We start from the raw sequence: 27,664 nt of genomic DNA on the forward strand, positions 1-27,664 counted from the left end.
ACTTAAAGTTTGGACCTTTTTAAGTATGAGGCATGGTTTTAAATGAAGGCCTGAACATATATCTCTTTGGAAAGAATACTATCTTAAGGGACTTACCAAAAATCACCAGCAGCCAGAACTTAACAATCTTAGCATAAACACTTTATCTTCCATTCGAAGGTTAGGAACACAGAAAGAGGGCACAATGCTTTTGGCTTAAAGGATGATCAGTGACACGACTCTAGACTTTGTCATAGGCTGAATCTGGCAATTAAGAACATGTCAAAATGACATGAAAGAAAAGCAGTCTCACAGAGTTGGTGCCTGGTAATATCAGGCTCCCTAGAGTAGTAGGTACCAAAATGTGGCCTGTGGACCCTTTCAGTTCTACCTCTAACAATCTGCAAAAATTACTATGAATGGCAAATCTATATAAACTATGTAAATAATCAAATATATGTATATTTCAAAGCAGCCCATATCTTCACTGGAAAACTCCTGTAAGTTTTTAAAATTAATGAGAAAAATGGCCTAAAGGCGCTGCTGCAGAACTACCCAAAATCTTGGGTGCTACTGGAAAAAGTTTGTTCTCATTATGTCTGGACAATGCTTTCTTCTTGACTTAAAAAACAAAATCCTTTTGAAGAAGTAAAACTAGACTGGCGCTTAGTCTCCCTGCTAGACTACTGAGAATGTCAAGAACTCGTAACACCACTGTCAGATGAATGGATTTGCCAATCCATTTGTTTCACCTCCCTCTCCTACAGACTAAGGCTGCACACAGCACTTCTTGGAATGAGTCATCTAGGCAACTAAGATACTTCTAAACAAAACCTACAGCTTCACAGAACACACCATGTCAAAGCTTGCTGGACAAGGCAGCAGCTATACCTCCAGAAACTTACTGTTCTTCAACATTATTCAGAAACAAGAGTTTCTTTCTTTGTATTTTCAAGCAAGGCCTACCAACAGAAAGCAAGGAGAAAGTGAAACTAACAGACCTAACTCCAAAAGCCACAAATACTAAAGAAACTAGGAACAGGAAAAGCTTTCTATGCTTTTCTAAGCTTTCTAAAAGCTTTTTCAATGATTTCTCCCCCCATCATCTGAGAACAACTCCAGTTCCTTCTCAAACTGAAAAGCAACTGAGGGATACTAAAAAGCAGCAGCACTGTGTTAAGCCTTCAGTGTGAAGTAGAAGTACAGGCAGATTATGTGTGCTGGATGAGGAGCTGCTGATAAAGCACAAAGATTTCCAAATGAACATGCATGCACACTCACAATGGAACATGCAAATGAACACTTGTCAAAAGAGAAAATTAATTTAAAACAGAGGGCATCATAGTATTCAACTACAAGTCAAAACCATTTCGTATTTGACTGTTAGATTCCCTTTTACATTTGACTGTCAGAATTGTCTCAAGTAGCACTTCAGAATCTCTCGTATTCTTCACCCTCTGCAAATGGAAATTAACATCATTGCTGATGCTCTTGTTAAATCCTTCCCCTAAAAGAATGGGGCAACACAAAAGCAATTCAGTGGAAATGATAACACAATTTCCAAAACTCAACTGTCTGAAACAATTCTTCAAATCACCAAGTACAAGTAAAATGGCTGGAAAGTAACCCCATAGAACAAAAGATAAAACTGTTCACGGATATTCATTCTCCCTGCTGGAAAATAAAGCAAGTCTGATAAATAACCAGGTATTTTTACAGAGAAGTATATTCTACTGTCTGTGAACAAAGTGAGAAAGCGTAACACAAAGACAGTAGTAGAAAACAATGTTGTTTTCTTGAGGACTATTTAAAAAAAAAAAAAAAAAAAAAAAAAAAGTAATCTTACAGGTTGGCCCAAGCCAGGATTTCTATACAAACTCCTAAAAGCAAAAAGGATAACAAATTCCCACAAAGAGGCGTATTCTGCTTTTTGAGGTATAATTTTCCATTGCAAAATGATGTCAATATGCACAAGCTGATTTTGTAAACTTTAGCAGTATTACTGCTTTATTTTTTCTTCTCTTTCCTTCTATATTGCATTTTATGGTACTGTTAAGTTGCCTGACTTGCAAAAACTAAGCGATATATACAAGTGCACTATAATTGTACTTACGATGTAAGAAGCAATCATATTTAAAACAGCGCCTACAGAAGAGTGTGTGAAAAGAGTGCAGGCTTTGCTCCCTCTGAACAGATTTAGCATTTGGTCCATCTATGTTTGGTGTGCATTCAGGAGGAAGAGCTCCAGGAAGCTGCTGCTCAGTGAGTTCTTTGTATCTTAAAGAAATAGAAATTATTTGTTCAGTATAATAAAAAAAAAAAAAAAATAAAATTATTGCAGTACTACACTGCATGGGTGGCAAATTAAAAAAAAATATTAAGAAATGCGTCAGCTAGAAAGGTCAATCTGTCAGTGACAAGACAAGCTATTAATTCCATATTCACTACTACAAATACAAAATTGGCCAGAAAAGAACGCATTTATTTCTGGACTTTCATCTCAAAAAAAAAAAAAAAAAAAAAAAAAAAAAAAAAGACGTTGGGGGGTGGGCAGTGGGGATCTTTTTTTGTTTAAAAAAAAAATATATATATATATATTTTATCACCTCAAAAAAATAACATAGATTATTAAATACACGCAAGCACCCATTTTTCAATAGTTTGAAAGGAAGACTAATAAACACCTCTGTATTGTTTGACTTGGTGGGAATAGCCAATTCCCTTCAAGTATGACTTGCAGAAGTTACAGAACTGCTGCCAAACCTAGCACAAGGGGGACCATTTCTAATCAACAAATATTTCATGAAATCAAGGAATCTTTGTTTCATAATACAACACAGCAATATATCTTAAGAAATACTTTCTTACTTCTCTTTCAATTCTTCTGCAGTACCCTTGTCTGGAAACATTGAGGAAATGGCTTCAAATATCTTGTCAGAAGGAAATCTTCGAGGTGGGTGGCTTTCTTTCTCTGTCAAAGAAGCAAAATATTTGGAAAACAATAATTGCATTTCTGTTCCTTTACTACTCCAAGAAGGCATTCAGAGAAAAGGGAACTTAATCAGAATCCTAATAAAAAAAAAAGCAGTAAAGGTTTTTAAGTTGTCTGTAATTTAAAAATAAACTGCATTAAGTGATCTTTCCTGCTGAGAGAACTCTATTAGTAAAATTTGGAGAAACCATTATTTTACCAGCAGATGGAGAAGGCAATTCAGAAGTCTGTCTACTTTAGAATAATGAAATTTCATTTTCTGAGGAGTACTCAAGAATTTATTAGACAGATACCCAACTGATTTTTGGTGCATTTGACTGTCTCAGAATGCAGATTGACAAAAATTGACAAAAGCACCTTTTGTACTAATCTGTGTACAACTCAAACTAAGTGGCAAAAAGGAAATGATGAAGAAAATGATGCTACTTTAGACCTGAAAACTATCAAGTAGAAGGGTTTGAACTAATTTATCAAATGATTAAAGAAAAGGGTTTTTTGGTTTAATTTTTAAAGTCTGCAGACAGACATACCCATCTTGTTACCTTCCCGATCTTTTTGCTTGTCATCTCTTTCATCAGGATTGTCATCTCCATCATCATCGTCTTCATCATCACTATATTGACCAAGTGCATTGACCAGCTCAACAAATATTTCATCATTGATAAATCCACATTCTGAAATTCAGCAAAAGTGGGAATGAACAGAAAAGCAGAAGGTGTATATGGAGTATTTTAAGTCCTCCCTACACTTGAATTAAAATTATGGCAAATGCTGTAATTTATGAAAAACAATTTCATATTATTCCCTCTTAGTTTCAATGTATGAACCGAGAAGAGTTAAAAATACTCAGTATTTATTTCTTAGACTGACAAATGGCATAAGGAGAGGGAAATTTGTTGCAATTTTCTTTTCGCAACTTCCTGTGCTTCATATCACTGGACATAAATAAATCTCTCTTCCTTGGAAAAAAAAAATTACCTACTAGCTAGCTATTTAAGAGGAGATTTTTATGCCAGAATCCCAATTCCAACATGGTTGGGTTAAGCCAGCCTGGCAATGCAGGCAAACAGTCTATGAAGCTATCTCCTTAGACAGCTAGAGAATCTCCAGAGACATTTTTGGTTGGTAGTTCCATAGCATCCATTTCCCCACTACAGACCCCACTTGCAAGGTGATTAGAAAAAGAATACACCTATATACAAAAAATTCAAGGGCAACCTGAAGGATACAATGCTGCATGTATCTGCTTATTAGCTTATATTCTGCTGTGAAATTCAGAGGACAGCACAGATGGACCATAATGCATTTCTGCAGGGAGGAAAATCGTAGTTAGTGTTGACAGAGACTGCTGTTATTTTTCAAAAAATAACTCTGAACCATGTGGGAACTGTAGAACTTATTACCATCCTTTTGAACCTGGACTAGTGTTGAATGTCGAACTATAACTTGAAGTTATATAGTTTTATTCCTATGCAGACAATGAAAACAGGCAGGTACTTAATTTGGGTGTTTTAAACAGAACTCTTAATACACACACACAAGTTAGTCCAAATTTCTCTCCCAAAAGTGCAATTACAGACCTAGTTTACAATTCTAACTCCTACATGAATATGCCTCTGGATTACAGATTCCCACAGTATTTACATTTAATTACAGTCACACAAGAATACTAGTTTTTGGGAGACTAAGAAACCATTGTACTACTTCAGATGTATAGCTTTGAAGGACCCATAATAACAGTAATTGCTGTCATAAACTTGAGACTCAAGACAGTGAAACAATATTAATTTTAAAGCTAGACTCATTTTAGACTCAAATAATAATAAATTAAATCAATAACAGAAGACATTTACTAGTCTAATGTCATCATTTTGACATAACCAACTCTCTGACAAGGAGATTACATTTAGTAAGAATGTAAAAATATCCAAAGGCAAAACCCCATGAAACACTTTATGTTCCTGATGAAATATAAAGGCATCAGCTATCCTGAGGACATTAACAAGACTGATGTAGGACTGAGTATCATTTATTATTGAATTGTAGTTCTCTCAGTCACTCCAGCGTTAACAGGAATATAATCAATTTTAAGAAATAATTCCCCAAATGGGTGGAGATGGGGATGGATAATGTTTCTGTGAAGGGGGAAGCAAGAGTAGTCAGAAAAACCTTTACAACTGTAAAGTTCAAGCTTATATAAGTCAGTTCTGAGCAAGTGAAAGGTTGCTACTTCACTGAGACCTTAGCAAACTAAGAGACAGATGACATTGTACGCAGTCCAGCTCCCACACGTAATAAGAGTAAATCACACCTAAGAATACATATATATAGTGTACCACAGAATAATACAACTTTGCTCTATAAGCAGACTTATAGAAAGGAGGCTTTTAAATAGCTGATAATTTCCTTCAAGGAAAAAAAAAAACAAAACCAAAACTCCACAAGTCTATTCTACCAAATCACATTCACAAGTGGTGTCATTATCAGAGTTTTGCATACTTCTCCTGCCACTTGCTGCTAGGTAGGACACACATAGGAACATTACACTCCAAAGCTCGGAACATAAAATCCAAGACTAAGAACTTCTCCAAGGTGCACCTAGGAACTATGATAAATCACTGTATGGTCTAGAGAAAAAGTTAATGTGTTTAATTTCTCCATACTTCTACTTTAACACTTTGCAGCCTTATGAAAATGCAAAGCAGTATTTTAAAATAAGGAAGTCTGTTACATCCAATGTTTACACAATGTAGGTATTCTAGAGATACTACTGTAACAAGCATCAGGCCTTTACAAGCAACACTGACAACTATTATTTATGTAGGAAGAAGTGATTAGTGTACCTGAGTGTTTGGGCTCACCTCTGTCTCCATGTACTTTCCCATCATAGTTCTTGATCAGTTCTTCAATAAAGGTTCCATCCTGGTCAAGCACTTCATCTCCCATATAAGGGATGTTATGTAAAACAGTTTCATCCTCTACCTAGTAACAAGTTATAATCAACTAATTTTAAAGTGTGTTTTCAATTGACCATTTCTGCATTGCTATTTTCATAATCTACAAGTATCTAGCTATCACAGTTAGCCAAATGGCTTCACTGCCTTAGCACATTTAGCATTAACTAGATAAATAAAACAGAAGACTCATCTTTGTCCAACAATTTTTTGCACTAGTGGTGACTGGCTTAAGATACTGACACTAGCTCCTAACATTAAGGTTAGCGGGGGGGGAGGGGGGGAGATGATGTGACAAAGATAAGCTTTTCAAATAAGTTAAATGCCTACCATCAGAAATTTAACATTATGGCTTCTGCATACAGTGAAGCTAATCAGAAGAAAAAAAGCTATGCTCAGTTGCCATTCTTGGAGGAGACTATTTCAGGATTCAGTTCTCTTTATTCCATAAAAATTACTATTCTGCTACAGTTATGTTCGTCAATTATCTTATATAAAGATATTAATATTCCTCAGGAAATATTTATCATTACATCAATTATATGCTTTCAAACAAATCTACATCTTTTAAATGCCATACAAGACAACTGGTCACCCAAATTAAACAAACTTACAGTCTCTTTACAGCAAGGTTTTAGAGATACTTAGGTTCGCAGAGGACAGAGGTTTAGTTTGCAACCAAAGTAACCTTTTTGTTGGGTTTGTTTTTTTTTTTTTAAGTTTTATTTGGGAGAGTCTATTCATGATTATTACTGCCTTATTACCAATACCAAAAAGATACAGAGGGTAACTGGCAACAGATTTTTGCTGGTTTATTTCTAAAATTAACCTCTTCATTTTCTCCATCTACCAGCACTTTTTTAAACCTACCATAAAATTCTGTTGAAGGGGAGACCAAGAATACATTATAGGCACAGAAGCAACAGCATTGAGTGTCTTCAGTGGGATGACTTGTTTTGGAAAATCTATGTCACTGGTAACAGAGCACTGAAATAAGAGATTGAAGTTACACTTATATAGCAACATCAGAAACAAAACAAAAAAAAAAATCACAGAAGAACACTCTACAATGTACAAAATTCAAAAGTATTTGTCAAAACAAAAACTAAATTAAAAATGTGACGCATTTTTAAAAGGCTGAACTATGACATCATATCAGCCTTTTAAAAATGCATCAGATTTTTAGGGCATAATAGTAAGAACAGGTTTAGTAGGAAAAAAAGACGCAAGAGTTATTTTTATGTCAATACCTTTGCTAATAGATCATGATTTTTTTTCCACTTATCATTAAGTGGCTCTGATTGTCTTGTATATTGAATAGTCTGAGTAAAATACTAATCATGTCTGGTATCTCAAAACAGATTTAGTACTTGTTGCTGCTACACTGATAAGTATTTACTCAAGTCATCACAGATGCAATTGAATTCCCCTGGCTTCAGGTCAATACATTGCAGAAATCATGTACCATTTATGTTAAAAAAAATTAAAATAAAAAAATAAAACTACACAAAAAAAAACCAAACCACTCCACAACCAAAAAAAAAACCCCAAACAAAAAAAAAAAAAAAACAACAAACCCCTTCAAAGCCAGCAAGACATCTTATGGAAATAAGTCCTCCATATGTCTTGTTAATTCCTGCTCTGTTTCCCTATAATTGTCTGCTTTTCTTTATTCTATCCTCAAACTTTTGATTATACTCACTGCTTACAACAGAAAAATGAAGGTTAACTCTTAACACACAACTCCAGACATTGATTAATCAGTTTTCCAGCTACAGGACTTTTTTGGAGATTGAGGTTTATGCAGCCTCCAAAATATAAACATGCCATAGAAGTACAGACAACTTCCAGGTTACTCTTGTATCTATTCAAGAGTTAACAGAGAGATCAACTTTTCTCAAATACTTGGACAGCAGTATGAAGAACTCTGAAAAAAGTTACAAACAAAAGCAGACAGAAACATACAAAGCTAGGGAAAGTACAACAAAAATGATTTGGAGGTAGGTAGAACAAAGTTTAGAACAGCTATCATAGCTACCTGAAAGGAAAAAAGGAAGTAGAGACAAGAGATCTTTCTCCTTTCCAGAAGGGAAATATGAACAGAGCTTCACATTTCTAAAGAAATACACAAAGTAATGTAACAAAGAGTATATAGAGACAATACCCTGGCAGAATGACACAAGCTAGATTTATTTATTTTATTTTTCATCCACAGCAAGTGAAATTAGATTTCTGCTGCGTATACCAACACTGAGGACACTGTCCTATGCTAGTGTTCTGTTCCCACTTCAGGTTAATGTTTCATTTTCTAGCTGGCAGCCATCTAGCATGTTTTTTTTTAAATAAAAATACAAAAGTGAAAATTAATTAATTTTATTTTTGGAACCCGAAATCTCAGGCTGACAAATGAGCTGTCAAAATGTCTCAGCGTTTGGTACTAAGTCTCAGTAACGTTGCCCGTTGTTTTGGTATGGAACTCAGCTTAATGCCTACTAAGCTAGCACAGGACATGTTATGGTCTCTGATTGATGCTGACCGGACTAGCCATTGGAGAAAAATCTACGTTACCAGCAATGCCCTACAGTCTTCACCAAACGCTTGACGGCTCTCTCAAAACCTTTCTATCAAGTCACTTCTTGCTAGTGTCCTATGCAACTCTGAAGAAATTCAGCATATTTAAAAAAACAAAACATTTTAAAAGTAATCTTTTAAAACCCCCACCATTTCTTTGTCTCACTTCCCTCATTATAGATTATGGCAATCTTAAATCACTACAGTTCCGATTCATGAGAGAGACTGGAACTGAATGCAGTAATTAGTCTGCTCTATCAATTCAGGTAGGAAATCGATTCAGGCAGGAAATTAACATAAAAGAGTAGTGAATCAAATGGGGGAAAAAAAAAGAAAAAAAGAAGAAAAAAAGAGGAAAAAATAAAAAGGAAAGATGAATGGTGAGAAACGATCTTTTACTAACAAAAAAAGAGTGAAAATTGGATGTGTACCTGTGACAATTATCAGAAGTTCTGATCCTACAGTGCCATATAATAAGTATAGAGCTGCACATGAATAACCACATACATATTCAATCATGTTTAAAAGAAAACACTCAAGCAAAGATCCTTGCCTGTTTGCATTTGAACACACATGCACACAAATGCACCTCTGTGACACACACGCCCACAGTTCTCTGCTGAAATTTTAGTAAAAAGAAAGTTTCCCTGAAGATAAAGTGGTTTGTTTTCTTTTTTTTAAAACGTATCAGTAAAGTCTTTTCATTCTCATCCCACTGAAAAGAGATAGCTTTTCAGATTATTACACGAGACATCTTCAAACTGGCTTAGTTTGGAGAAGTGCCTAAAGAGCAACTGAGAAAGATAAATTAACCTGGGGTGAATACTGAAAGTTGGCATAGGCTTAAACCACTGTTCAAGCTACTACATGAAAGTCAGTTTGGATGCTGAAATTGCATCACAATCATGGAAGTGTTCTTCACAAATTTAGCATCGAGTCTGCTTGTGCAACACAAGGATGCACGAATTCAACTAACTCCTTTTAGAACCTTTTGGTTAAGTGAATTTAATTAATATAAAGAAGACTTTGTCAAGTGGGTACGTTCACAGTTTTCATGTGCTTTAAGTCAGAAAGAACCAAAGTAACTACTCATTTGTACCACAGGGGGTCAAATCCAATAGAAGCAAGATTAAACTCCAAATATTGGTGACACAAAATAGTTTGATAAAAAGATGCTAAGGTATGCCAAGTATTTACAGAAACTAAGAAGTTTCACTTTTGTGTGTTTGTTCTAAACTAGGTAGCCTGCTACATATTTATGGCTTTCCAGAACTCATATGATCGAAGTAAATAATAAAAAAATTCCTTAAGAGACTCGTAAAAAAAATACTTAGCTGCCAAGTCATGTCATGCTGGGGGAAAAAAAAAAAAAAAAAAAAAAAGATAGAGAACAGCCAACTTTCCAGTAATGAAACAAAAATGTGCTAGCAACCTTGTAAGCTGAATTACCACAACACATGTTAACCAACCTCCCTGGTCCCGCGCAATGAGCTCACAGAAGTCATGATGTGAACAGGCTGTATCCTACGTTGTTTCCATTCTTGATTTAAGATTTCAGTTCTTTCCAGTATCTTCTGACGATTTGAATTAAACATACTCTAAAAAATTAATCACAATTGTAAATACTACAAATAAATCAAAGACTCTAAATTCACCTGCTAGCATCTCAAGGCATTATAACATTTACTAAAAAAAAACAAACCACAAAAAATCAGACAGGACAAAAATGTCAGTGAGACTCAATATAGTTCATTATCCCTTTCTTTGACTCAAACCATGTTCTCATGTTTAGAAACTTAGAGATTTCACATGGAATTAAAGAGAGTATGTGGCTAAAGAAGTTGCCACGCTTGCTTTCTATAGTCTCTTCTGATACTTAGCATGTTCGATTCAATCACATACAAAATGTATCACACGTGTTTCTAAGATCAGAGTTAAGACAAGTTTTCAGTATGTTAAGAAAGTATTTAATGAAATTGTTATCTCAAGTGTTAACTGCAGGACAAGTCATATTTCAGAAGAAAATCAAGTTCTGTATAATTTTTAAAGTAATAGAACCAAAAGGTGACATACCTTTACTTCATCCGCACGTCGAAACCTCTTGAGCTGCCTCAGTCTCATATATTCTGATTTCACACGTTTTCGCCAACAAATCGGTCCCTTCTCAGATTTTTTTCCGGTTTGACCCATGATTATCCTACAAGAGAAAATGTCATGTTAATATTGCCAAATCTGACGTCACTGCTTACAGAAGATGTTAAAGTGAAGTTAGGTAGAGACATTCCTTTAATTCCTTTCAATCAGACACTTGCAATATCAATCCGATAAAAAATATTAAAATATACCTAAGTGAGAGACATTGGAAAATAGTAATTTTAATTAGAAATCAGTGGAACCGTTCACATTAGCTTTAAGCACTTCCAATCTCTATATAGAAAAGTACCTAACGGATTTAAAGGGGTAAAGCCAAACAAATCAAGATTCCCACTGCAAAGATACACACTGGAATCTTTGCAAGCAGTGTTGTAAATTAACTTCTGGATGGCTATGTTCACGGCAGACAATCTTTCCCACCTCACAGGAGTAAAATAGCTTAGGTTGGAAGGGACCTTTAAAGGTCATCTAGTCCAACTCCCTTGCAAGGGGCAGGAGCACCTCCAACTAGATCAGGTTGCTCAGGGCCTCATCCAACCTGTCCTTGAATGTTTCCAGGGATGGGGCATCAATCACCTCTCTGGGCAACCTGTTCCAGTGTTCCACTACCCTCATTGTAAAAAATTGATTTCTTATATCTAGTCTGAATCTGCTTCCTTCTGTTCTGAAACCATTACCCCTTGTCCTATCACAACAGACCCTGCTGAAGAGTTTCTCCTCATCTTTCTTATAAGCCGCTATAGGGTCTCCCTGGAGCATTCTCTTCTCCAGGCTGAACAGCCCCAACTCTCTCAGCCTGTCCTCATAGAAAAGGTGCTCCAGCCCTCTGATCATCTTTGTGGCCCTCCTCTGGACCCTCTCCAATGGATCCACGTCCTTCTTATGTTGGGGGCTCCAGAGCTGGACACAGTACTCCAGGTGGGGCCTCACCAGAGCAGAGAAGAGGGGCGGAATCACCTCCCTCGACCTGCTGGCCACACTCCTCTTGATGTAGCCCAGGATGCAGTTGGCTTTCTGGCCTGCAAGCACACACTGTCAGCCTCATGTTGAGCTTCTCATCCCTCAGCACTCCCAAGTCCTTCCTCTTCAGGCTGCTGTCAATCCATTCTCCACTCAGCCTGTATTGGCGCCTGGGATTGCCCCGACCCATGTGCAGGACCTTGCCCTTGGCCTGGTTGAATTTCATGAGGTTTGCACGGGCCCATCTCTCCAGCCTGTCCTTCTGGATGGCATCCCTTCCCTCCAGCATGTCGACTGCATTACCAAGAGTGGTCCTCTTCAGCAAGATACCAACTCCTAGAATAGGCTTCTGGAGTTGATTTCAAGTGCAGAGAGGTACCCCAAGTACAGTCCACCTACCCAGCTACTCAAGTGTGAAAAATTCAGACAAAGAGTTTTGAAACAGCCAGAATAAGAGAGCTTTCTCTTTTCTCAAATATTCTACAAAAATCCAAACTGTTCTGCTGACCACAGACAGGACACTGATTCCACTTTTACTGATCACTCTCCTAGTACCAAGTGCTTCATTTTTGTGCTTCATGACGGGCAGCAATTAAGTTGTATTTCCACATAATAATCCAAACATGTTGCTAGAATACCCCAATCTGCTCAACATTTCTCAAAATCAAGGACTGTATGCTGCAACTATGCTGGCAACGACTATTTTGACAGCATCCTGTAACAAAATCACTACATCCAAGACTGGCTTCCTCTCAAGAGTTGCACTGTAACAACCTACAGTATTTCACCGAGTAGCTCAAAACAGCATTCACGATAGCCGTCGTGGACTGAAAGGCTGAAATGTCCAGTTGCCCAAGGTTAATACATTCTCAAACAAGCATAATCAATTTGAACTGAAACAATTCTAGCCCTTCTAATTATCAAGGTCTCTTCTTCAGGCTCGAGTCAAACGCACAGTGCTACCTCCCCTGTCCTGCACCACAGCTCCCCTGACAGTTGTGCGTAGAGCTTTATTGAAGTTACTGAAAACTCTTTGCTACCATAGGCTCAGCAATATTTTCAGTAGTTTTGTACAGGTCAGCTTTGAGTTCTATCAGACTTTAGGATGACTGGGGAGGGAATAGATACAGAACCTATTTATTTCCAATACTACACCTTCATTTACACTGAACAAAAGGTAACAGTCCATGAGAGCTTAACACCTCTTTTATGCAAGATTTTAAATCATATTTTGTAAGAAAAATAGTTGTGTTTTTAAATTTAGAATTAAAATGAATCAACAAATAAGTGGCAAAATTTTTGATGTAAGTTATCAGAAGTAGCCTTTGAGGAAAAAAATTAAAGCATATAAATAAGTTTCACGTAACACCTGAAGAACCTGACTAGAGAGAGGAGGAGAATGGAAAACCAGCAGGGGGAAGCAGTTCTAAAGTAAAGTGTCAAACACAGTTGCTCTGCTGCCATGCCTCAAGGTAGCAAGTAGAATCCACCTGTATCTCATTTAGCACATCAGTGGTTACAAGAGAAATAAATTGTAAATATTAAAATAAATAAATAAATAGGAATCCCAGACTATTCATGTTAGATCATAGTAAAGCAAATCAGCGATTCAAAGTGCACTGTCATACTGATTAGAGGACAGCACAAAAGCATTATGAAGCACAGAAAATGCAGTGTATTAGATGCTAAACTAAAAGCAAAAATATGGAAAAACATCCCATTAAGTGGAAACAAGTTAGACATAGAATAAGTATCATTAAATAACAGACAGAATCTCAATTTGTAAGTAATACAGAACACCAAAATCACCCCAGTTACAGTTCAGCCAAAAGACATGGAAAAAGTACCAACGAAATCAAAGGATAAATGAAAGCTTCTCTGACAATACTGAGGTAGCATATCCCACAAAAATAAAATGCCCATTATGTTTGCTTACTCTAGTATTGCATCAACCACAGCCCTTCTTATTCTAGTTTCCTGAAGAATAACAAATGATTCTGGCTTAAATAAAAGCTTTCTTAACTAAAATTAAATTGCCAGATAAGCCCTGCTCATCAAAAGCAATCATATGGAAATCATATATAATTAGATTAAAAACATCAACAAGACAAACAAAAGACAACAGAATTCCCATCTTTTTTTCATACAACCAAAACACAGCCCCCAGAAGACTCCAAAAACAATTCAATTTTTCAGTAATGAACATGATTGTTACCTGTTGTATTAAAATGGTAATAATACTTCACAAGATGATAAATACTTCCTTTTAAAACAGCATAACTTACACACACTTAGGTCATTCACCTAAAAACAAGTGGGACTTACAGGAACGTGTTCCTCCTGCACTAGTTGCAAGCTGCTATCTGGGCACAACATAGACAACAATTTAACGTCCAAGGCACTAAATAACAAATCATACAAAATGAAAAAATGCACTGTTGAGTATGTCAACTTATAGCAGGAAAAAAGTTCTTCCAGATAAAGTAATAATGTTAACGTACAACAGTCAGTGGGATACACACAGTGTATTAAGTCAAATACGTATAAATAAATTAGAAAAGGTCTCTTAAATGGCAAGCTCAGATTAACAGAAAAAGCATCAAGTGGAAAGGAAGCATATATGTGCATAGATTACAGAAAAATTACAGCTAAGCAAAGCATCCTGGATGTATGTTTGTAAGAGATTAATTTTGAAAATCTGTGAACATTTATTAATGAATTCTGATTTTAAGCAGCAGTTTTCCAAACCCAGTGAACTATATCTGTATATTTCTGGACAGCTGAACATCACTGAAGTTGAATTACAGTGTTGTTAACACATGTACTGTGGCAAGAGATAATTGTTTTTTTTCTGTCCCTAATCTCAGAAGTATGGGGGGGAAAGAAAAAAAAAAAAAAAAAAAAAGAGAACAAGGCGAGGGTTAGGGAGAGAAAAGCTTTTCCATAGCAGACAGAATTAATTCTCAGTGCAATTGATCCACCATCTTCATATTAAAACTATAGCCAAATGCCACTGACAATTTCTAATGTCAATTTAAATGTTGTCCCAAATCCTATAAACTTAAGAAACTACACCTGAGAAATTGGGATAAGAAATTTCAGACAGGGACAGCCTATGGCTGGATCAGGGCTGGGGACGCAAAAAATGAGACAGAAAGATCAACTCTTACAGAAGGGTGCTGGACACTACCTCTGCTTCTGAAAGGAAAAGTAATCTGGAGAATCAAAAGATTTCAGGGAAACATTAACGTAAACTCAACCTCTGGGGCAAATTCAGGATTGTAGATCCTCAAGCCCACTGTTGGTCCACTTGCACTAGTACCTATGTGTAAGAAAAATCTTTCCCAAATCACTTCCTTCCACTATTTCTGCTGTTTTAAGACAACAGCATAATGTTAAACAGCTTCAATTTAATAAATAAAAACATGATACTGGATTGTCTTAGTGCAGTGGTCTGATTCAGAGAGCCCCCAGGCTATATCCTTCTTCTCTGTCCCCATTTCCCCTTCTGAAGCCTTCTAGCTGTTTCTATTGTTTTAAATTTTTTTTCTTCCTAATGTTTTCACCCTCTTCATACAACCTGCCTACAGAAACCATGTAATTGCTAAAGATCCCAGTCCTGAGATTTTTTGATCCAAAAAAAAAAAAAAAACTATGTAGCAATCAACTGAGTTATTTATAGACAGGTTATCTCATCTCAAAATAGATACAAAAAAAAAAAGGAAGCGTAACTCTAAAGCAGTTATATTGTTTCTAGAGAGAGCTCATCTGCCAAAGCACAGAATGACTTCCATGCAGAACCTGAGCTAACACTGCCAGATCCTACCTGGCATCACACTGAGTAGAGAAATCTTGCCATAACTCCCTGCACCTTCTTTGCAGATGAGGGAACACCAGGAAACATGGTGAGACATCCTAAGCAACTTCAGCAACAACCTGGTACAGCCACACACAGACAGACTCATTCCAGAGTGGGCAATCACCTCTATGCCGTGGCAAGCAAGGAGATGCTTGTGCCACGCTGAAATGCAAAGGCTTAATCCCTTGGGTCCAAAGCTGCACTTAACCCAGCCAGTTTTCCCACAGCACAGCACAGCAGAACTGAAGTAACTCCACACTGCATATTCCATGCATACGGCTGAGCGTTTCTACACTCTGCTTGCCAGCTCTCATACCGTCCACGTTTTTCCATTACTTGTAATAATTACAGCTGCCTAATTCCCTGAGCTACAGAGTGTATTCATGCACAGCAGACCCAAGTGCATGGGTAGAACTGGACATTAAATAATTATACTAATGAGATGACCAATGTAATTCTAAAGAGACCACCATCAAATACAAGAAAAATAACTAACACCTCTTTTAATCAATAAGGAGTTTCAACTATGGTTTTAGGAAGGAGACATGATGAACCCACTTAAACACTGTTTTCTTGTTTTTAAAAAAAAAAAATCAAAAGCAAACACATAGCTATCCCTTTCAATTGCTACTCATGCTTGCATAGCTGGAAATGAAAAACAACAAAAAATGGCAGTGTTCTAGAGCATATACATTAGCATTTTAAATAAACTCTGCTAGGCATTTCATACTAATTTACAATGTCCACATTCTTTACAACAAGTTTTAAAGAAACTTCATGCCTATAAGCTTAAGTCAGCCAATACTTACTTTCAGCAGCCAAAGTGTGTACAATACATCTAGAATGTCCATGGGACCCAACAAGACGCATCCGTGGGTCCTGAGGGAACTGGCGGATGAACTTGCCCAACTAATGGCCATTGTATTTGAGAAATGGTGGCGGTCTGGCAAGGTCCCCAATGACTGGAAGAGGGGTAACATAACCCCCATTTTTAAAAAGGGAAAGAAGGAAGACCCAGGGAACTACAGGCTGGTCAGCCTCACCTCTGTGCCTAGCAAGGTCATGGAGCAGATTCTCCTGGAAAACACACTAAGGTACATGAAGAGCAAGGAGGTGGTTGGTGACAGCCAACATGGCTTCACCAAGGGCAGATCGTGCCTGACCAATTTGATGGCCTTCTATGACAGGGTAACAGCATCGGTGGACAAGGGACAAGCAACGGATACCATCTACCTGGACTTGTGCAAGGCATTTGACATTGTCCCGTACGACATCCTCCTCTCTAAACTGGAGAGGCATGGGTTTGATAGACAGGCTACTCGGTAGATAAGAAAGTGGCTGCATGGCCGCACTCAGAGAGTGGTGGTCAACGGCTCAACGTCCACGTGGAGACCGGTGATGAGTGACATCCCTCAGGGGTCTGTGTTAGGCCCGGCCCTGTTCAACATCTTTGTCAGCGACATGGACAGTGGAATAGAGTGCACCCTCAGCAAGTTCGCTGATGACACCAAGCTCTGTGGTGCAGTCGACATGCTGGAGGGAAGGGATGCCATCCAGAAGGACCTTGACAGGCTGGAGAGGTGGGCCCGTGCCAACCTCATGAAGTTCAACCAGGCCAAGGGCAAGGTCCTGCACATGGGTCGACGCAATCCCAGGCACAAATACAGACATATAGGCTGGGTGGATCGAGAGCAGCCCTGAGGAGAAGGACTTGGGAGTGATGGAGGACGAGAAGTTTAACACGAGCAGGCAATGCGCCCTTGCGGCCCAGAAGGTCAGCTGCATCCTGGGCTACATCAAGAGGAGTGTGGCCAGCAGGTCGAGGGAGGTGATTCTGCCCCTCTACTCTGGTGAGACCCCACCTGGAGTACTGCATCCAGTTCTGGAGACCCCAACATAAGAAGGACATGGACCTGTTGGAGAGGGTCCAGAGGAGGGCCACGAAAATGAACAGAGGGCTGGAGCACCTCTCCTGTGAGGACAGGCTGAGAGAGTTGGGGCTGTTCAGCCTGGAGAAGAGCAAGACCTTCAGCAAGACCTTATAGCGGTCTTCCAGTACCTCAAGGGGGCCTACAAGAAAGATGGGTCTATTGTGATGTTCAGTAGGGTCTGTTGTGATAGGACGAGGGGTAATGGTTTCAAAATAGAGGGAGGTAGATTTAGTTTAGATATTAGGAAAATAATTTTTTACAATGAGGGTGGTAGAACACTGGAACAGCTTGCCCAGAGAGGTGGCGGATGCCCCATCCCTGGAAACATTCAAGGCCAGGTTGGATGAGGCTCTGAGCAACCTGATCTAGTTGGGGATGTCCCTGCTTCTTGCAGGGGGGCTGGACTAGATGACCTTTGAAGGTCCCTTCCAACCCTAACCATTCTATGATTCAAGAATGTTTAAATTTAGAGAGAGAACTTACATCAAATGCTACCATCAGTTCATCTACCTTCCTCAAATGCTACTTGGTGTCAGTTTTATCTGGAAAAAGACATCACATATCCACTGTATCAGTGGCCCCTCGTCACACATTTCCATCTCTACTCAGCCTTCTCTTGCTGTGAGAGCTTAAGTGCTTATGATCCTGTTAATCAAACTAGGTCAGAAAAAAAAAAAAAATCTATGCAAAGAGCCCATAAAATAAAGATTTAGTTTTTAAACAATTTTTCAATAAAATCAGCTCCACAAGCTCGTTTGTTCAGCAGCCACATGAATTCTTGAATTAACACAGGTGAAGGGGGGGCAACACTGGGGCAGGAACAAGAGGCAAAGACCTGAAATAGCAGTTTAAGGCTTCAATAGAAGTGTTTGTCAAGCCTTGTCATCTATCTGCCACTCAGTTTTACCAGTACAGAAAAATTATTCTTTATAACCAGAAACAGGTAACATTTACTAAGCCATCCATGCCAGCTGTGCCACTCGTTAGGCAGACAAATGACAACAGGTTTGTACTGGCATACAAGAGCTTAACCTTTGTTGGGCTCTGTATCTAAATGAAATTAATCAGTTCATCAACTGATCTAAGCAGCCAACTCCAAACAGCTCATCTGTCCCTCCTCACTCTGTCAGGCTTTAGTGGTTGCTGATGATGTAGGTTGTGGATGATGTAGGTTAATAAAACACTCATGATCAACTCTAACAAGATTCCATGTTCTGCAAGAATGTTCTTCACAACTCAAGAAATGGAAACTGTTATACAAGCTATTGTCAAAAACAAACTACTGATTTTAACAAACTTTATGTACGGAAGAGAACTACCAATGCCATAACCCCAAACTGAGGAGTCTGGGAAAACTGTGTGAAAGCAAATGTCCAAATTTCAGAATGCTTCCTCTTCCTCCTCCCCATGTTAGCAGAAAAACCTTGGCTTGTGAGTAGAATTAGAAGCCTGTGTTTCAATTGCAGTGTGGGTAACAACCACATCCAAGACATTTTACTGTCAGCCCTAACACTAACACAGGCTGATGACAGCTGTAGGCCTCCCAGGTGATACAGCAGCACCAAAAGCCTAAGGCCTGCTGCTATAAATAGGCATACTTTTATTGTGAGAAGTCTCATCACAATTAGGCTCCTATTATTGTGATACAGTTAGTTACTTGCAATTACTGTTTGCAACACCAGAATACATTTCAGTTAGGGGAATCCCCTCACAAGTAGCAGTCTGTCGCTAGAATATTGTGGGTTTTTTTAAGTATCAACAACTTAAAATTTTTGCCTCCACCAGAACAGAGTTGTCAAATTCAAGACCAGTGCACTCTCTCCTCCCTGACATAATCAATGGTTACTAGCATATTAACAGTTACCTAACAGAATTTAACTTTGAAGAACAGCATTTTAACTTAACCAAAACTAAGCAGCACATTCACTTACCTATCTGCTTTTGGAAGCTGATGACTACATCCTAATGTATTTCTTGATTAGGACTGGGAAAGGAACTAGGATCTTAAAATGGCAGGTTTCTTCTCTTCATTGTTTGTCTACACTACTTCAGCTTCTCAGATATATTTGCTCTGTAAATTCTAAGAAATTTCATTGAGGTGATCAGTTACATCAGATATTTTCTGCACTCAAAAGCAGCAGAGTTTCCCAATTGGACCAAAAAGTCAAAATTGCTCATGCTGGCTTGACAAGCTGGCAGGGAAAAGAGGAACCATGCAACCAGGGTCAAGGCAAAGGAGCAAAGCCTCTCCCTGTCAATGTCACCAAACCATTAAAACATATCACCCATTTGCCTTAGACTAGAACACTTATCTTTCATACCATGTAAAAGATACAATTCACACTGCAAATTATTATTATTTTTTTCTTTACAAGGCTTTGCATAATCAAAGCAGTTAATGCGGCAAATTACTTATACGCAAGTAGCTTTTAAGAAGCATACTTCCTTCTATCACTAGATCAACTGAAGATTGCTCTGAAAAGATGTAGTGAATGGTAAAACAACAGCAGCAACCATTTGTATCTTGTCTACACTAGTTGCCAGTGCAAGACAAATGTAAAAGATGTCCATAACAAACAAAAACCTAGTGTAGGTTTTTTCAATTCAGTTCTGCCTCATACATGCCACTACAGCTATTCACAACAATTGCATACATTCAAATCAATGGTTAACAATGGTTATTTTCCATTTCCTATTATTAGTAGAAGTCTGAGGCTTCAAGGCATGTTCTATTTATTGTTAACAAAATTATTTAAGAATACTACATATAAGCTCCCAAACTCCTAAACAGACTATTTAAAACATGTGACATGTTTTTCCCTGTTTCTGTGCCTTATCAAAATTGGATGAGTCACTTCAAGAATTTCAACCAACACATAAAAGAATTAATTCCCTGAACAGCGTGCTTTCTTACACAAATCAGAGCTAAACTTGGACGATCACAGACGTTGAACACTATTCTAGTCCTTCTACTGAGAGATGGTAATCTATGCTAAATGAAAGTACAAGAGGCAAACAGAAAAGATTCAGCAAGGGATTTCATTTCAATATAGGAAGAAAATTCTTCACAGTGAGTGCAGTCCAGCATAGGAATGCATTAAACAGAGAGGTGCTAGAATCTCCATTCTTGAAAATGTTTTTAAAGTCGTCTGGAGAAGACGATTTCAGTGTCTCTACTACAAACGGAACAATAATTTGTGAATTAAAATGCTTAAGAGTTAATCAGACTGAATTCTTCAGTTTGGTCTTTAATTACTGATTGTTCTAATGAGTAGAAATATTTGTTATGTTACAGTCTCCTTTAATAACTACATCAACTAGTTAGTTCACACACTCCTTCCTACTACTAATAGGGTTCTGCTTTCTCTTATAGCCCCCAACCTTTTTGCCTCTGAAGTGTCACTTTTCTCAGATCTTTCACTTTCTGTCCTCTAAGTGACTACAGCTTTACCCTGCACTTGAGCACTTGATCAAGAGCCTGATCTCTGCCCTGGAATATTAAATGATTGATTATTTTTTGGTCAAGGTTTTTTGTCTGAGTTTTGGGAGGCGTTGTTTTTGGGTTTTTTTTTTCAGACTTCAATTTCTTTTTTTTTCATTTTTAAGTAAACTTAAACACATTCTAGAAGGTATGAATAAGCAAGTCAAGTGGTAAACATGTTCACAATAAGCAAGTACTCAATTACCTGCTTCTCCACCATTTGAAACATGTGCCTTCTCAATTGTTTCTTTCCCAGCACAATGTTTTTTGGGCCTTGTTACTATTCCAGCAGCTCCTTAAGTTATAAGCTCCCAATTGATACTTCAGGATATTCAAGATTACTTAGATGCTTTTCTGTATCCTTTGGGTAAGAATTTCAGCTTATTTCAAAAGAAGTTTAAAAAAAAAAATTAGTGGCAAATTCACACTTGATCATCACATGCCACTTTGATCAAGACATCTATCGTAAACAAAATAACTGTACACACCCTTTTCTCTTACAGCTGTATGAACAGCTACCAGTGAACTAAGAGTATAGTCTCATTACATACTTAATCCAATCGAACTACTTCTTAGTAGTAGTACTGCTACCAAACTAACTCGCTAACTGTAATGACTATATTTTTATTTGCAGTATTATTCCCCAAACCAGTTGGAGTGGTTACTAAATGATTATAACATAGGCAATACCTTGTATCTGAGCTAACAATGTAATCAGAATTTCCTCTCAATAGCCATAGCTTTCCTATGATAACAAGGCTGAGGCATCCTTCTGCACACATCCTCTACAGTAACTTCTGATGCAAATGGCAAACATTTGTGACAAATGTGACATGGCTTACAGATAATTAAGTTACATGTGTTTTCCACAACACATTCATGAAGGACTGCAAGTGTTCTGGCATTATGAAAAGCTGCAATATGAACTCCCATTTTATAAAAATGAAGAAATAAATAAATCAGAGAAGTAATGCAAAACAAAAACAATCACTAGGGAGAAACACCAGTGTCTGCAGCCCTAAGTGATGTAGCAACAGATACCAGCAGATCCCTACCCAAGCAACGCCATTGCAGCCAACCACAATTCGGAAGACTCACAGCCATACCTGCTCTCTGCTCCAGTATGTAACAAAATTGCAGACACTACTTCACAGTAGCTACAATCCTGCACTGTACCCCTAGGTGTTGCTAGGGAATGCTCCTGTCTTAGGAATTCTAACCTTCAGTCCAATATTTCCAGATTTGGTACAAGTCCCTGTTTTCCCTCCCCATACTTAACACCTGACTTGTGCTTGCCTTGAGCACATTTACCTTCCTTCATCAATTATTGTTTCTAGTCTGTTTTTAACACAGTTAAATGAATCTCTTCAAACACAGTTTCTCATTACTGCCCAAGCATACAAGACAAACTGTCTGGAGGACCAGACAAATCTGACATTTAAACATCACTCCTACCTTATACCAACACTGATAGAAACACTTTTACTTGCCACTTGTTCCTGCACCTGTGCTATCGTTTCCCTCCTGACAGCACGAGCATTTTTGCAGCCAGACACTGACAGAAGCAAGGAAGTCCTCTGGCTGAAAATATCTTCTCCAGTCAAAAGTACCGAAAGTGAGCATCCAGCCACTGTGTCCCCATCTAAAGACACTGTAAACTACAGCCTTAGACATTTAGTTTTCAGCTCCTTGTGAGCGTACTAAATGCCTAAGCCTACAGATCAATTACAGGATGTGCTCAATTCATACTGAAACTCATACCACTTATTCTTTGAAATGCTTACCTCACAGAGTAAATCTGAGTACACAAGACAGGAGGGAAACAAGTCAACTCTAGGGCTCACAGAATTCACATTTTCTTTAATCATGCTCCCTATCTGCTTTTTAGGGAAAAAAAACCAAACCAAAACAAAACAAAGAAACCCACAAACATTATTTTGCCTCCTATGTTTTGGGGGAGGTTTTTTTTTTTGTTTTTGTTTTGTTTTTTTTTTTCTTGTTTTGTTCCCTAACAGTTCATTCACATAGACAGTTTAACACTATGTTGCTTGAATACTCTTTTCAGGAGTTTCTACCACCATTATAAACTACCCAGGTAGACATTAGAAACTCCAACTCTTTACCAAGGAGAAGAAGAAAGAAAGGGAAGAACGAGGAGTCAAGCAAGCTTTTGGATATTAAAGACAAGGAAGTGTTTTACATTAGAATTCTTTATTCTTTCTTTTTCTGGGTTAGAAAACTATCAAAGCAAAGAAACTACCAGGTATTCAACATCCCTTACCGTATCTGCCAGCATGCCAAAAGCTTTGCAGAGTTTATAAATAACTTAGACTTTCCAGAAGTACTTCAGAAAATACAGCCAAAGTTGTCAGTTGCTCTTAACATCTAAAATAATTTAAAATCAACCTGTTTCAAAAATTTAAATAATAAAAAAGAAGAAAAGAAAGCAAGAACTCAATTGGTCTTGTCAAAATCCCACAGTAACTTTTAAAGTTTTTGTCACTAACTATAGGTTCATTAAACATGAAGTACCTGAGTAAGATCCAACAACAGAACTGTTCTAGAAAACAAGCTTATTTCAGATTTTCTGCCAGCCATATAGAGGAAGGACACCATCAGTTTGATGGCTTCTTTTTTTTCTAATAGTACACTGCCTTTGGATTTATTTTTGTATTATCTCAACTCGTGGGAGCCCTTCATTTAGAATATTCACTCACCAAGGAACACTGTTAAAAGTACTTCTCAGATTTTCATTCTCTTCAGTAGAAAAAAAAAATTTAAAAGTAACATCTGTTAATAATAAAATAAGACTTCAATACAAACAATTAGATTTCAAATACATTTCCTTAAGCAAATACAAGAGTAGAACCAAAAGGTAATGTAGTATAATTTGTTTTCAGACAGCCCTTAAAAGAAAAAGACAAATCCTTATTAGACTGCTCAATCAGTCTGTATATGCAAGCCTACAACTTTCAAAGGTATTCTTCCCTTTAAAAATTAAGTTATTTCTCTGTATCCCTACAGCTTCAGGATTTAGCTAAACGAGACAGACATTAAATAATTACTGAATACCATGCAGGTAGTAAGAGTAACCATTTCAAACAAAAATTTTCTAAACTCCCTATATTTTTGCTTTCTTCTAGAACATTTCAACATTTGATACTTTTAGAAAAATACAGGTACGCATTCTCTTGGGTCGGGGAAGGGGGAAGAGAGAACAGGGAGATCATAACCAAGTATTTCATGTTAAAGATCAAACCAAAATTGGCACTAACTGAAATTAACTGACTTCTCACTTCAGGCAACATTGGCAAAACACTGCAGTAGGTAATGCATCTATTTACTTTTTACGTGGATATCTGCATGTATAAATACTTGAAACTACATTTGCACACTTGAATAAGACTATTTGAATCACAAAACAAATAAAACATTTTAAAACTCCAAACAGCAGAACAGCAACAAAAAGTTCCAAGCCCAGTTTTGATTGTGCTTTCTATAAGTCACCATTAAAACCATCCTACATTTCTTATGTAAGACGAAGCCTGACTACTTGTCAGGAGAAAGTAAAGTTTTATGCGTAAAACTTGAACTTCACTTGCGTTGTTCAAATGTGTACCTCCAAATTTTTCCCTCCACATTCATTCACAATCGCCCAGAGGAGTTAAGATTTCCACATACATTCCAAATAGCCTCTGTTGACTAACACATCCATCTCTTAAAAAATTCGCTTTCTGATATCCTGGATGAATCTGGCAGAAAAACACTTGCTGGGAATACTTAAGGCATGTTTCCACAGGTAAAATAATTCAGGGTGCGAATTTGAAGTGCACTGACTATTCCACCCAAACTTGTTTTGTGGACACACCTTTTTTACTCTAAAATAGCCACAAGTTCTTCAGTTCAATCCACATATACAAAAGCAACCCACACTCCATACTGGAGAAACCCTGCCACATAACTAAGCAGTTCAATAGCTATTCCATACTTTAATCCCTGCATAGGCAAAAAGCCTAAACTTTGAAAGACATTATGCTTCCTTGCATGCAAAATTGTAGATCAGTCTGGCAAATTTTGGAGCTGAACTACTACTTGCTAATTTTCATAAAAATTCAAAGTGAGCTTCAAATCATGAAAGTAACCATAAGAGTTATTTACATGACTCTCATATTAAAGTCCTCAAAATAACTAGGTCTAATGCATGGCATTCCTATTCTATAAGGTATATGGGGATTAATTAATCCATCAGCATGTTAGATTAAATGTTGCTTACAAAGGGAAAAAAAACAGAGAAACTACTTTTCCAGAAGCTTGATTTAATGGAGGAAATTAATGAGAAACAGTTTATCTTAAAAACAAAGTAAAAAACCAAGCCAAAGCAAAAAAAGAACAACAAACCAAACCAAAAAACTCCACTATCCTCCAGCGAACAACTCAGCACCCTTAGGCTGTGAAAGAGAATTACAAATAGTAAGGCCTTGGAACCAATTATGTCTCCTAGTTTCAAAGCAATAATGGACTGAACACCCGTAATGGTTAAACTATTTTAAGAATGAAACAATGTATGTCAATCTCTTCCTCCAATAGTTAAACAGCGGATTTAACTTTGCACTAAATACATCAGTAATAATACTGATTAGAAACACTGCACAGACTAGTGGACATATAACTAGAAGAAGTTATCACAAAGGACAGACTTTATGCTGTTCCTCATTGTAAAATTTATCAGGAAAAAAAGATATAATAATAACCTAATGACTTTAATTCATTGCCATTGTATAGTTTGGCAGGTAAATCAAGCATCTGTAACACACACCTGCCCGATTTCTGACAGAACCAGCAAACTGAATTCCATCTCTAGAATTTTTTACCTTACTAGCAAAAAAATTAAATCAGACAACTACACATCAAAAATATAAAGCTTGCCAGATCCACTCATGCTAAGAAATATGGAAAGGAAGCCATCTCATATTAAAAAAAAAAAAAAAAGTAAGATTTGAGTTTCCTTCAAGTACTTTGTTTCTTCAAAGTACATCTGATGGCTTTAGGATCTAAACTGAACATGCAGGCTGTGAAAAAGAGAATGCATGTCAGAAAAAACTGAACCAACCACGTCAAAGGCCGAATGGGAAGGAGCCAGATACAACAAAAATTGACAAGGGATATAAGTCTGGTTCTAGATTAAAAAATAATCTGAAAGTACAAAGAAATCATATCCTCCTGTAAAGATTTCTTTTCAGTTCACATCTTAGAAATCCCACGATGTGGGCTGCAATTTGTACTACTTTGCTTACATAATTACACATACAACGTAATTTAAGCAGGCATTATATGCATATATAACAAAAGCAAACTAATAGCAAATTCTGAAGCTCTGCAACTGCAGAAGACTTTATTTGCACACAGTAAGGTGTCAGTTCTACCTCCTGTGTTAATGAAATTGTATACATCCAAATTAGAAGCTTTGGAAGTACACATCACATTTTCAAGCAAATGACAATACTGTGCTGATCCACTCACATCATTACATTATTATTTTTATCCACAGCATTCAGAACATGCACAGTATCTGTCTAAATTTACAAATGTCTTTCTCACCTTAAAAGAAGTACTGATTTTACCATTAAAAAGGAAACACAGTATGCATTATGAATCTTCCCAAGACAACAGTATTTTTCACAAATTAAGCAGAAGCACAATTACTGAAACACCCTATATGCAGACCTCAAGCAGGCAGCCAAAAGATTCCCAAAATAATGGCCTGACCCACATTAACCTGGGGGGGAAGGGAGAGGGTTGGTTTTTATTTTTGCAATTTTTTTCTGGACAAAGAAGGGACATTAAGAGACATCCTTTTCACTCCAAATATTTTTTAAATGACAATCAATTAACAAGTCCACGGTTAAATAATTAATTGTATATTTAAGAATTCCTTTCTTTTTCACTATTTTTAAAAGAAGCTTAATTCATCAATATTATACGCAAATTATACTTCTACTTTTCGCTCCTCTTAAGAGTTGCCTCTACCCAAGTTTACTAGCGTTACTTTATCTTTTTCATTCAGAATATATGTTCTGACTATAACATTGGAGGTAGTTTTCTTACTTTTGCTGAGGATCCAGAGCTCAAGTGTCTACGGTCTGACAGACACATCTTGGTGGAAATCTAGGTGTACAACGAAAAAAAAGCCTGTAACACTCAAACTACCTACTATCATCAGTTACAGAAAGCAGCATTGTCACTATCATATTCTAGAAAACTTCATTGTTTCTTGCTCGGAGCTCAATAGAACTTATACTCCCTTCTCCAACAAATTTCACTCTCTAGTTTCACCTCATCCACAAATACACACACATAGCATCACCCCAAAGTCTTTAACTTATCTCTATGAGAACAGATAAAAATACGTATTCAATAATTATGTACTCTCTTTTCCTTTTAATCTTTAGCTCAACAAAGCTCTTGGATACATATTCAGAGCTAAAAAAAAGCCAACCTAAGCACTCAGCTAACTTGTAACCAACATTTTTTTCATTCCCCTGTTTTGTATTCATTTAATAAGAGGTTTTTCTTTATCTTGCCTTTCTTCCTCTCAGGTATAGCCACTTAACTGAAATTATCACGTAAACTATGTGTACTAGCGTAACTTATCCATTTAAAGATTGACTTAGCCATTCTAGAACAGTTGTACAAGTCATATACATAGAAGCTAAACGTGTAAACTCATTTACAGATAAAGTTATTGATTGAAGATAGCATGCTGTCTTCAATCAGATACCATTT

The 27,664-nt window shown here is 37.2% G+C and overlaps 1 protein-coding gene across 2 annotated transcripts in view; it reads right to left on the reverse strand.

Moving 5' to 3' along the window:
• Positions 1–19,419, reverse strand: part of EZH2 (enhancer of zeste 2 polycomb repressive complex 2 subunit) — a 37,986-nt gene extending 18,567 nt beyond the window's left edge. Inside the window, exons 1-8 of one of the 2 annotated variants that reach the window (XM_086741743.1) lie at positions 19,332–19,419; positions 10,570–10,693; positions 9,993–10,094; positions 6,792–6,912; positions 5,833–5,949; positions 3,502–3,645; positions 2,848–2,950; positions 2,093–2,256 (exon numbers count right to left, since the gene is read on the reverse strand). In XM_086741743.1, coding sequence (XP_086597869.1) covers positions 2,093–2,256; positions 2,848–2,950; positions 3,502–3,645; positions 5,833–5,949; positions 6,792–6,912; positions 9,993–10,094; positions 10,570–10,686 — 868 coding nt within the window. In that variant the 5' untranslated portion in view covers positions 10,687–10,693; positions 19,332–19,419. Of the gene's footprint in view, positions 1–2,092; positions 2,257–2,847; positions 2,951–3,501; positions 3,646–5,832; positions 5,950–6,791; positions 6,913–9,965; positions 10,095–10,569; positions 10,694–19,331 lie in introns of both variants that reach the window. The other variant, XM_086741742.1, reaches the window with a different exon arrangement.
• Positions 19,420–27,664: the final 8,245 nt, after the last annotated feature.

The sequence above is a fragment of the Chlamydotis macqueenii genome, chromosome 2 (assembly GCF_036417535.1).
Source record: "Chlamydotis macqueenii isolate bChlMac1 chromosome 2, bChlMac1.mat, whole genome shotgun sequence".
NCBI classification, from domain to species: domain Eukaryota; kingdom Metazoa; phylum Chordata; class Aves; order Otidiformes; family Otididae; genus Chlamydotis; species Chlamydotis macqueenii.